Source organism: Papaver somniferum, chromosome 6, assembly GCF_003573695.1.
Source record: "Papaver somniferum cultivar HN1 chromosome 6, ASM357369v1, whole genome shotgun sequence".
Taxonomy (NCBI): Eukaryota; Viridiplantae; Streptophyta; class Magnoliopsida; order Ranunculales; family Papaveraceae; genus Papaver; species Papaver somniferum.
In genome coordinates, this window is record NC_039363.1 from 116,485,302 (window position 1) to 116,498,108 (window position 12,807).

General features: G+C 39.0%; 1 protein-coding gene and 1 pseudogene across 1 annotated transcript; one reads left to right on the plus strand and one right to left on the minus strand.

Moving 5' to 3' along the window:
- Positions 1-5,066: 5,066 nt before the first annotated feature.
- On the plus strand, positions 5,067-7,673 carry LOC113286079 (trafficking protein particle complex subunit 2-like protein). The gene is made up of 5 exons (XM_026534795.1): positions 5,067-5,221; positions 5,307-5,403; positions 6,826-6,904; positions 7,033-7,114; positions 7,322-7,673. Exons 1-5 carry the CDS (start codon positions 5,189-5,191, stop codon positions 7,460-7,462), a joined length of 432 nt encoding a protein of 143 aa, XP_026390580.1. The 5' UTR covers positions 5,067-5,188; the 3' UTR covers positions 7,463-7,673.
- A 679-nt stretch (positions 7,674-8,352) lies between these two features.
- On the minus strand, positions 8,353-12,559 carry LOC113288988 (annotated as a pseudogene).
- Positions 12,560-12,807: the final 248 nt, after the last annotated feature.

Below are 12,807 nucleotides of genomic sequence, written 5' to 3' on the forward strand. Positions count from 1 at the left end.
CAAGTCAATGCGGGTCAAAGTGAAGTCCAGGTACCAAACACCAAACTGGACAAAATTAGACCAAACACTAATTTTGGACAAAACCTAAGTACTAAAGACCAAAAGATCAATATGAAAGTCATTGTTGTTTGAACCTATTCGAGCTATGCTCTGCAGAGCATTAGGTTCAAAACCCTAATTTGGTCGATGAATGATCCATGAATGATTGAGTGAGAATCAACCAATGGAGGGGAGAGCACCGCTCATTGGTGGCAATGGACCGACCTATGGTGCCCAATGATTTATTGAGCATTCACCAAAGTCAGTGGTAGAGCATTTGGTGCAAGGATAATTAATTGGTATTTAACCAAAGTTAAAATAGTGTTCTGCCGAGCATTAGGTGGTAAAACCTAATTGTGGTAGAGAGACTGAACAAGGGGTGTTAGAAGTGTCCGTCGGTGGTAGTGGGACCAACTAGAAGTGTATGGATGATGGTCCAAGTTGATGGAAAGAGTTTGAACCAAATATGGAGTATAGATGATTAACCGGGTGAATGAATGAGGTGGACCGACTATTGGTAGCCAACGAACTGGCCATGGTAATATACACGTGTCGCCATGTCATCCACCGACCGTTCCTGAGAGTTTTGGTATTTTCTGATGGTCGATCGAGCCTTATTTTGTATTTTCAGAAGAGTTTGATATTGACTGAAACTCTTTATTTTTCTCGAAGGATGAAATAGATTTGTACTTTAAAGACCAATATTTAGAAATATTAAAATAATCTTTCTTTATAATAAGAGACCCCCAAATCACCACATGTCGTAGCCATAATAATTCTGGTTTGTAGTTAAGACACATCATCAAATATTTCCATGTCATTTCCATGTCATCATAGTCGATCAAAAAGACTCTAAATCTCAGTAGTCACTTTTGAAACGGTACATTCCTGAAAAGTTTTTGTGATTAAGCCACATTATTAATTGCACCTTGTCAGCCTAATTGACCAAACGTAAACAAAAATCTCATCAAGTCACCTTCAAGAGTGGCGTGTTTGCCATATGTTCTCTTCCAAGAACACCAATCACCCTTTCTCTTCAAGTTACATTTATATATATCAATGGATTACCATCCTAAACTATACATTGAAGTTCAATTTCTAGAGAATGATGCATGCAAGTCGGGTGTTTTTGAAAATCATGGAAGGATCTAACAAGGCGATCTAATGGAAAAATCATGCCTAGAGTTCAGTCTATCTCAGTGGTTACACATATAGATCATTATGGTTACATTTTTACCAAAAAGCATAACTCTTCGTCAGCAGTCACAACTCTTCATCAACATCCACAACTCTTCAACCACTACTCATGTATGAAAAAGCAGCAAATTTTGTAATCTAACCACATAGCCAGAGATATCAACCACTACTCATGCATAACATCAAATGTATGAAAAAGCAGCAGATTTTGTAATTTAACCACATACCCAGAGATATCAACGTGATAGAATTTGAGAGTTCATATAACTGTTAAGAAAAGAGTCCAGACGATGATCTGCAAACGAAGAGGCTAGAACGAGAAAAGGTTACACTACATACAAAACAAAATGACACCAAAATACCAAATATTACAAAAGAGTCCAATACAACGCCAACATATAGTAGTTACTTTTAAAACATCATTTAGAAATTTCGAAGATACAAAAGATTACTACAATGAAAGTCGCTTTGAGAATGAACAAAGGAAATATTGGCGAACGATCTTTATTAACAATGAAAGCCTCAACAACAAATATCATAAGGTACGTTTAACGACCCCAATAAACTTCAGTCTCCATTGCCTTACTTTTTTTATTGTTTTAATTAAAACCTAGCATTTTGTAAGTGACACAAATTTGTTGAGAACTATGTTTTTGAAACTTTATAACCACCATAACCGTTAACTTTTTTCTCGAAAATCAGCAAGAAACAAAGAATTGGTTGAAGTGGAATTGATCAACCATCAGTGCAGGAGATAATCATATACGAGAACTATAAATTCAAGGCTAACACATATGTTTATGACGACTGCCATTCTATATGGATGCACAATAACTATTGTAGAATATAAATTAATAGAGGAAATGTATTTACATAAGCTGTTGCGTTGTCATGGAAAAATATTAGCAAGATATTGATTGTGAAACACGATTAGAACACGAGATATGAAAGTGTGACCATGAAGAAAAATAAAATGATATTTTTCCTGATCATGATCCTAACAGTCGTTTTTGTGGATAGTACTTAAAACTTTTAAGGTTTCATATGCATGATTTATGAGTCTATTTGATAATACTACGTCTACCAATCTAATTTTTGCCGCCTATAATGTAGACACTCTCGAAATAGCCGATGCGTATGCATCGGGTTAGATGCTTGTATTACTTTAATATTTTCATCGTGAAAAGTCATAATGGTTGCATGATCACTTGTTTTGCAAAATATATGGTCCATGAAGCAAGATCTGAGAAAATATGGAAAATCAAAGAATTTGATTGAAAGAGAAAGGAGAAAACCCTAAAACAATAAAATAATATTAAAATAATAAAATAAAAAGGAAAAGGGGTGGGGATTGACCAAAACCGGCGGCATGGACCACCAGCCATGAGGATACCACCTATGTATTTCCTTTATTTGTTATGATATCAATCACCAGAAAGAGGGTCTAACAAAAAACTGGATGGGATCCTAGCAACAAGCTGGGCTCATACCACTTTTTGTATAACTATCCCGAATCTATGAAAAAAGAAATTACATATCTTAGCATTAACATCGAACCCAGACAAATGATTATGAAGTCTCTTTAAGAAATTCACCATGTCGTCCCTAAGATCACCAAACGTTGTAAAAGCCAAAGCAACAACACCATACCCTTGGCCCAAACATTTGTTGAGGTATTTTTTATGTTTCCGAGTGATGGCATTGTTCAAAGCTACTCCTGTCTGGAAAGTGCGAACCCCGCCCTTTGTGAACGGTGAGACTCCAGTAACATCCATACACACATCACGCCCACTATCCCAATTGTGAACTAGGAATTCAGCAGGGCAAACCCATCACCGTCATTAGTCATGAACCCCAGATCGACTTCTATATCCTTGTTCATGATTATATTATTATTTTTTCTCTTTTCTTTTCCTCTTTTGATTAGTCTTCCATATCCTTGTGCATCTGTGTTTTTGGATGCTCTTTGAAGCATTATTACTAAGTACACCCATTCTTTTTACTCGGGACTTACTCGGTGGTGGCCCTTATGCCCAAAAGGTGAATATTCATTACTAATCCATGGAATTCAGTCGGAAAATCCATGAATTGAAGTAACAAAACATTATATTTTTCTAGGAATTCATTCGATGAATATTCAACACTAGATTTAACTAATTAGTCACTCTATACTAGTAGGCAATCTGTCTAGGAGTATTTAATTGATTCAGATATGAGATTACAACGTCACGTTTGTTCTGAATATTTTTTTGGGATGAGTTACAACACCAGAGACATCTTTCGATTGAATTTCAAATATAGAAGGAGATGCTGAGCCGCTCAACATAAGTGATAAAAATACATGGAATATCGAAAGCTCTGCCTCAAAGGCTCTAACATTGCCATCATGTATTGTTGATTTGATGAGGTTATAGGACTACAATTCAATCCTCTTGCAGAACATGAAGACATTAAGGTCGTTTTTGGCCCCTTGGAAATGCCTATCCTAGGTTGGGTTATCAAGAAAATACATTTAAATTATGTTTGTCTTGTTCTAATTCTAGTCTAGGATATGAACAACTAAATCTTCCTTGATTTTAGGAAGCTAAAAAAGCAAGGTTATGCTATTCTCCAAAATAGCCAGGATACCAATATCCTTGCCTGGGTTAGACGGTTATAGAGGTAGTTATTTTAATTAATCAAAATATTTTCAATTTTTTTAACTTTATTGTTATGTTTTTATTTTTTTCTCCGACAATTTTATCCATAATACATAATTATTTTATAAAAATACAGATTTAAAATATGGAGAGACAAACATAATACATGATAAACCCGTGATGGATATAACGGAAAGACAAACATCATCTTTATTAATACATCTTGAGATAATCCTGCTCAAGTTAGAGAAAAAAATTCCCTAGCTAAGCTTTATGTAGTCAAAGCTCCCAAACACGGCCTAACTTTTGTTATGATACTGATCAGAGATACATAATTTTACTATGCGATTTTACGAATTTAACCTTCATCAAAAATCCACCATCAACAACGGGTTACCAAAAACTCCTTAAGGGTTGTGTAATGAGATTCGTAAGAAAAATTTGTTATTTTCCATCTTTGCAATTACTATAGAGCTCGCAATACAACTTCAGCGTTGGTTTCTTTCCTAAGTCGATGTCGACTGACAACCTGAACTAAATGTATAAATTCTTAACTTGTTTTCTTATAGTTCCAAATCAACAGAACAACCCACTACGTTATGGTTACTCGGGTTACCGGTGTTAATGCAAAAGTTTTTATAAATCCTCTTCCTGTAAATAAACGTCGTCGTTCTGCACCCTTAGCCGGATAACATAATACGAAGTTAATACATAGAAATAAATTTTCATCTACGGTAAACTCCGTAGGATTAATATACAGTTAAGTCATTGCTTTGAAATTATGTGCGCCAATGATGGAAAAGATGTGATTTTGGAATTGAAAAGAATTGAATTTATAGATGAAGAACTAAGAACCCTTGAATGAACCTAGCTCGATCGTCTCAACTTAAACCGAGTCTCAACCTAACCTTTACCGATTGGCTAGGTTCAAAGGAATCGTCTTAAATTGAGTCAAGCAACTCAACTTGAGACGGGATAGGCAAATACTCGGATGTGAGCCCTTTTTTCATCCAGTTTGACCGATTTTCCCTGTCCATTCTAAGTGGAAATGGACAATTTTGCTTGTTTCCCCGCCCATGGGACTTTCTCTTTGGAGGAATATCTTCCAATATGGGGCTGCAATTGCTTTTATGCCTGACTTAATCTAAAGCCCGCCCACCAAATTTTACCCGCCCGCTCCTAACATTCTCTTCTCTCTCTAAAGAGAAAAAGTTTTCCTCACTGGGTGACCACATAGTAACAGATCTCCCCTTTCGTCTTTTCAAATGCCTCAACGACAAACGAAATTTCTGATTTAAACCGGCAACTCTAAAATGATCGTCTGCGTTGCCGTCGTCGGCCACCAGGTACGTCCCACTTTCTCTCTTCTTCCAATCATATTTCCGGATAACTGGCCGTGATCTGACTACTTTTTATGTATCATCTGAACAGAATAATCCATTGTATTTGCAAAGCTTCACTGAAGCTGATGATGCCCTAAAACTTCATCATATTGTTCACTGTTCTTTGGATGTTATTGATGAACGAGGTATTCTTCTTTTAGATCTATAACAGTAGCTTTTAATTTTATTGAATTTGACGTCAATTTTTTTTTTTAATTCTTGAATTGTTCAGACCTTTAAATAACTTGACTAGAGACTGATTTCTAGGGTTTTTTAGATGAGAAATTTTGTTGGTATTTTTAAATTGTGCTTGTGGGATAACATTGGGAGATGGAGCATGAGCGACTAACTCATAGTTGAGATTTTTAAAGCATAATGTTGGTAGGCCTTAGTAATAGAGGGTTTCTCCTGATATTCGATACTATTTTCTCTGAGGTACGATCAGTGAGGTTTATGCAGATAGCCATGAAATTCTGTTCTGAAGTCCTCGTGATTGTAGTGAATGCTAATCAAGTATCAAGTTGAAGGGATGGGTTTTATGCATTACCCAAGTTTGGATTTCTCAAAACTAGCTAATTGGAGCAAATTAGTGATTGTGTTTTAAAGCCGTGTCATTAGGGGGAGAGAGGAAGAGAATTATCTGCTTTTATTGAATAGTTGATACCCAAACCCCAAGAGGAAATGCAGCTAATCTGCTGTTAATTTCTGGATGAAAAGTTTGAACCTATGATTTTGAGTTGATTTTTATCAAAAGCGATGTTTCTCTTGCAAAGGTTCCAATTGTTTAGCTATTGATTAGTTTGTACAAGGAAAGATGATGATAACACCATATGGATGCTGAAGCTTGATATTTAGCCAGTCATAACAAAAGACCTTTTCACTTATTTGAAAAAAAAAGTCACATTAGATTCGCTGAAGCTTGTCCTTTAGGATACTTAGAAATAATAATTGAGTACTTTAAAGATGTTAAATCAAGCAGGGACTACTTCCATACGTTATTTTGTGTCCATTTGAAAGCTGAAATCATGTTTTGTGTAATCTCAAATCTATTATACTTGCATTGAATTCAAGAACCGATAGCATTTATTGACTTGAATTACACCAAGGGAAAAAAAAAGAAATAATTGAACAGGCAATACGTCGCAGATGCCATATATATATATGTTAAAATGGAAACATTTTAATTCCTCATGAGTCCATGACATGATTAATACAATAATACCTCTTACAGCTGGGATCCATTTTACTTAATTGTAGAAGTGTAATGTTCTCTTTTAAGCTTTTAAACTTAAAAAGCAATTACTTTCCTTACGAGGAAGATGCTTCACTGTTTAAGGGCAGCATAGGCTCATGTTGCTCATAGTCACAGCAAAGAATGTGAAGGGGTTTACGTGATGCTTTTCCTTTTGCTCTTTGGGGTTTACTAATTGGTCCAGGTTGTTCGTGGTTATAAGTTTTTCTTATCTGAATCAGTTAGTGCACATGATTCAACTTAACTGTGAAATTGGGTTTGTAGTAAGATGGTATACTGTAGTGACTTATTTTTGTTGCTCAATTTATATATGCAGTGAACAATCCAAAAAAAATTGGTTCAATGTTGAATGAGACTTTTCTTGGTCTTCTTTATCCAACAGAAAATTACAAAGTGTAAGTTCATTCACTAAAGGCATGTTTGTCCCTCAAATATGTTCCTTACTCATCTTTAAGGACTTCATTACTGTTGTCAGTCTCCTGTGTATTAGAGAATGTTAATCTAATTGGAACACACTATGCAGGTATGGATATCTGACTAATACAAAGGTGAAGTTTATTCTGGTCACAAGAGATCTAGATGTCAGAGATGCGGATGTGAGAAATGTATGTGATATTATTATTATTATTTGCTTTAATATCATTAATCAATTATGCTACAAAAGTCACGGCTTTTGTTATTTAGTTGTTTCTTTATATGAAGAGGTATAACAGCGGAAACTCTTTTCATCTGGCAGTTCATCTTGTTATTTTTGAACAAACTCTTAAATTGTTTTCTCTGACTTGTTGTTATACTGCTGGAACTACATGAAGTTTTTCAGAAGGTTCCACACTGCATACGTTGATGCAGTTTCAAACCCGTTTCACGAACCAGGGAAGAAAATAACCTCGAGGATTTTTGCTCAAAGAGTCAGTACCATCGTCAAGTCCTTTGGGTTGGGTGCAGCTGTGTAAGTAAGAGCAGACCTTCTTGGAGGCCTTTACTTGAAACTGGTGAAGATTTTCTGTCATTGCACTTCATTCCCTGCATTTGTACTTGGCCACTTTCATTTTGTATAAAGCAGAACTTGAAACAGAGTTTACATTTCCTGAATGCAATTACCTGAATTTTAATTGATTAAACAATCTTATAACAGTAGATATCATTTCGTGATTGAAGTATAAGCATTTTAGAAAATTGCGGTAGGTTTACAAATGAGTTTATGTTACACCAACTGCGCAATTGTAGTGTAAGAATTAATTAGTATGGTTAGAAACTTATGTAGAAGTTCAAGTATGATCTGGATTAGAAGCTGCGGTGCTTACAACAATTTTTTTGCCCTGTACTGGTTAGGATGTCATTGTCCAAAACTTGCAAAAGACATACATTTGTGTACTACAAGTTTAGATGTTATGATAGTCAAGAAGTATCTTGAGTTAAGATACTTGTTTTGCAGGTGTGAATAACAATGCCTCATTTATTTTCTCTACTAAGGCTTATTTGCACGTTGTTGTCTACTCAAATTTCAGTGTAATACATACTCCAGCAGGCATGCCGAATCCAGATTTCCCCATTAAGCCTATGGATCAGAAACTAATGGCACTTGGGATGAAAATATATTACCATGCTTTGTAGTAACTTCTTAGTTCTTAAATATCACTTCTTTACATTCACTTAAACCAGTCTATGGGATCTTTATCGACATAATGCATGCTGAATTTGTTTAAGGGTGATCATTCTCATTGGCAGTCTCTATAATTTTTAGCTTTAAGAATTCTGTTTCAATTTTTAATGAGGTTATTAGGTTTAAAACAACGGACTAAGGTGTGGCGAAAAGGAAAAGAAAATTGCTCAATAAAGCAGATAAATAATTAAACATCTTTATTGCAAATTAAATACATGAATCTTCCAGGAAATTTAAATGAAATAATAACCAACACAACAGAAAGGAAAACAATAATAGTCATCTTTGCGATCCAGGATCACAAAACTAAGACATTGAATACAAAAAACAACAAACAAATAAGTAAGCACTCTCCAAAGGCAGATGTTGGTTTGCGTTGCACAGTACGTTACCAAAAGGTCGCAAGGGATCATTTCATTGAACTCCTCTGCAATTCAACCCTGTAGAATAGAATTCCAGGAACACAAATTCTAACTGAGGTACCAAAAAGTAACCTTGGAGACTATGAATTTTCAAAATAAACAAACTAAGGAAGAATCAATGCCGGTGCAGCGAATTGGTCCTGGATTTTTAGTAGTGCGAAAAAGGTGGGAATGAATAGGGGAGTTGCAGATTTCTAATAGTACGAAGGTGTTTCTGTTGGTGGTGGTGGAGATGGGTAAACATATTTAGGGGCAACGTATGCTGGTGGTGGTGGAGATGAGTAAGTGTATTTAGGGGCAACATATGCGGGTGGTGGTGGAGATGAATAAGTGTATTTAGGGGCAACATATGCTGGTGGTGGTGGGGATGAGTATACGTATTTAGGTGCAACCTTGGGTGAAGGTGGAGGGGGAGATAGGTAGTAGTATGATGGTAGTAGTGGGGATGAGTAGGCATACTTTGGGGCGACATATGCTGGTGGTGGTGGGGATGAGTAGACGTATTTAGGAGCTACGTAAGCTGGTGGTGGGGGTGATGAGTACACATATTTAGGAGGTGATGGTGATGGGTAAACTTTAGGAGCGACGTAAGATGGTGGTGGGGGTGATGAGTAGACATATTTAGGAGGCGATGGTGATGGGTAAACTTTGGGGGCGACATAAGCTGGTGGTGGGGGTGATGAGTAGACATATTTAGGAGGTGATGGGTAAACTTTGGGAGCGACGTAAGCTGGTGGTGGTGGTGATGAGTAGACATATTTAGGAGGTGATGGGTAAACTTTGGGAGCGATGTAAGCAGGTGGTGGTGGTGATGAGTACACATATTTAGGAGCTACGTAAGCTGGTGGTGGGGGTGATGAGTAAACATATTTGGGAGGAGATGGTGATGGATAGACTTTGGGAGCGACGTAAGCTGGTGGTGGTGGTGATGAGTAAACATATTTAGGAGGGGATGGTGTTGGGTAAACCTTGGGAGCAACGTATGCTGGTGGTGGGGGTGATGAGTAAACATATTTAGGAGGTGATGGCGATGGGTAAACCTTTGGAGCGACGTAAGCTGGTGGTGGGGGTGATGAGTAGACGTATTTAGGAGGTGATGGTGATGGGTATACCTTTGGAGCGACGTAAGATGGTGGTGGGGGTGATGAGTACACGTATTTAGGAGGTGATGGTGATGGGTATACCTTTGGAGCGACGTAAGCTAGTGGTGGTGGTGATGAGTACACGTATTTAGGAGGTGATGGTGATGGGTATACCTTTGGAGCGACGTAAGCTGGTGGTGGTGGTGATGAGTAAACATATTTAGGAGATACGTAAGCTGGTGGGGGGGTGATGAGTAGACTATTTAGGAGGTGATGGTGATGGGTAGACTTTGGGAGCGACGTAAGATGGTGGTGGTGGTGATGAGTAAACATATTTAGGGGGTGATGGTGATGGGTAAACTTTTGGGGTGACATAAGCTGGTGGTGGTGGTGATGAGTACACGTACTTAGGAGGTGATGGTGATGGGTATACCTTTGGAGCGACGTAAGCTGGTGGTGGTGGTGATGAGTACACGTATTTAGGAGGTGATGGTGATGGGTATACCTTTGGAGCGACGTAAGCTGGTGGTGGTGGTGATGAGTAAACATATTTAGGAGCTACGTAAGCTGGTGGTGGGGGTGATGAGTAGACATATTTAGGAGGTGATGGTGATGGATAGACTTTGGGAGCGACGTAAGCTGGTGGTGGTGGTGATGAGTAAACATATTTAGGAGGTGATGGTGATGGGTAAACTTTTGGGGTAACATAAGCTGGTGGTGGTGGTGATGAGTATGTATATTTAGGAGCTACATAAGCTGGTGGGGGTGATGAGTAAACATACTTAGGAGGTGATGGTGATGGGTATACTTTTGGAGCGACTAAGCTGGTGGGGGTGGTGATGAGTAGACATATTTAGGAGCTACGTAAGCTGGGGGTGGGGGTGATGAGTAAACATACTTAGGAGGTGATGGTGATGGGTATACTTTGGGAGCGATGTAAGCTGGTGGTGGCGGTGATGAGTAAGCATATTTAGGAGGGGATGGCGATGGGTAGATTTTGGGAGCGACGTAGGCGGGTGGTGGTGGTGACGAATAGACATATTTAGGAGCAACATAGGCTGGTGGTGGAGGTGATGAGTAAACATATTTAGGAGGAGATGGTGATGGGTAAAGTTTGGGTGTGACGTAAGCTGGTGGTGGTGGTGATGAGTAAACATATTTAGGAGGTGACGGTGATGGGTAAACTTTTGGGACGACATAAGCAGGTGGTGGAGGTGATGAGTATTTATATTTAGGAGCTACGTAAGCTGGTGGTGGGGGTGATGAGTAAACATACTTAGGAGGTGATGGTGATGGGTATACTTTGGGAGCGACGTAAGCTGGTGGTGGGGGTGATGAGTACACGTATTTAGGAGGTGATGGTGATGGGTATACCTTTGGAGCGACGTAAGCTGGTGGTGGTGGTGATGAGTACACGTATTTAGGAGGTGATGGTGATGGGTACACCTTTGGAGCGACGTAAGCTGGTGATGGTGGTGATGAGTAAACATATTTTGGAGGTGATGGTGATGGGTATACCTTTGGAGCGACGTAAGCTGCTGGTGGTGGTGATGAGTACACGTATTTAGGAGGTGATGGTGATGGGTACACCTTTGGAGCGACGTAAGCTGGTGATGGTGGTGATGAGTAAACATATTTTGGAGGTGATGGTGATGGGTATACCTTTGGAGCGACGTAAGCTGCTGGTGGTGGTGATGAGTACACGTATTTTGGAGGTGATGATGATGGGTATACCTTTGGAGCGACGTAAGCTGGTGGTGGTGGTGATGAGTAAACATATTTAGGAGCTACGTAAGTTGGTGGTGGGGGTGATGAGTAAACATACTTAGGAGGTGATGGTGATGGGTAGACTTTGGGAGCAACGTAAGCTGGTGGTGGTGGTGATGAGTATACATATTTAGGAGGTGATGGTGATGGGTAAGCTTTTGGGGCTACATAAGCTGGTGGTGGGGGTGATGAGTACACGTATTTAGGAGGTGATGGTGATGGGTAGACTTTGGGTGCGACGTAAGCTGGTGGTGGAGGTGATGAGTAAACATATTTAGGAGGCGACGGTGATGGGTAAACTTTGGGAGCGACGTAAACTGGTGGTGGTGGTGATGAGTAAACATATTTGGGAGGAGATGGTGATGGGTAGACTTTGGAAGCGACGTAAACTGGTGGTGGTGGTGGTGATGAGTAGACATATTTTGGAGCTACGTAAGCTGGAGGTGGAGGTGATGAGTAGACTTCTTTAGGAGCTACATATGCTGGTGGCGGTGGTGGTGATGGGTAAAATTTTGGAGCTACATAAGATGGAGGTGGGGGTGATGAGTATACATCTTTTGGAGTTTCGTATGGTGGTGGTGGTGATGGGTAGACTTTTGGAGCTACGTAAGCTGGAGGTGGAGGTGATGAGTATACTTCTTTAGGAGTTACGTATGCTGGTGGTGATGGTGATGGATAAACTTTTGGAGCTACATAAGCTGGAGGTGGGGGTGACGAGTATACATCATTTGGAGCTTCGTATGCTGCTGGTGGTGGGGATGGGTAGACTTTTGGAGCTACGTAAACTGGAGGAGGAGGTGATGAGTAAACTTCCTTTGGTGCTTCGTAAGCTGGGGGAGGAGGCGATGAGTGAGCAGTTTTAGGAGCCACTTCTTCATAAGGAGGGGGTGGGGAAGTATAGCTGTAATCTGGTTTTGGTAAAGCTACTTCAATGGTAGCATCCACAATTGGTTTCGAAGTTTCTTTTTCTGGAGTGTATGGCTCATACTCGGCCATTACAACATTGGCTAATAAGCATATAGCCAATGCATAGACTAGGCAAGGCAGGAGCCGTGCCATGGTGAGAAATGGGGAAAAGCGTTAAAGAGGAAGAAGAGAAGATTTGAATTTGTAAAGATGAGAATGTTTGGTTTATTTTGATAAGTGGGTTTGAACCCCTTTATATAGTGAATCACAATATGTACAGAAAGGTATTTAATTGTTAACAAATGCTTCTTCAACTCTAAAGATGGAGGTCCACTAACCCCATGTCTGTGAAATAGTAAACCCCTTAATTTTAATGGCGTTGGGTATTATATTCATCGGACTAAGTCATGCAAGGTTGTCTGTAAGTTGAAATCTTGTAAGCTATACCAACGTGGTGG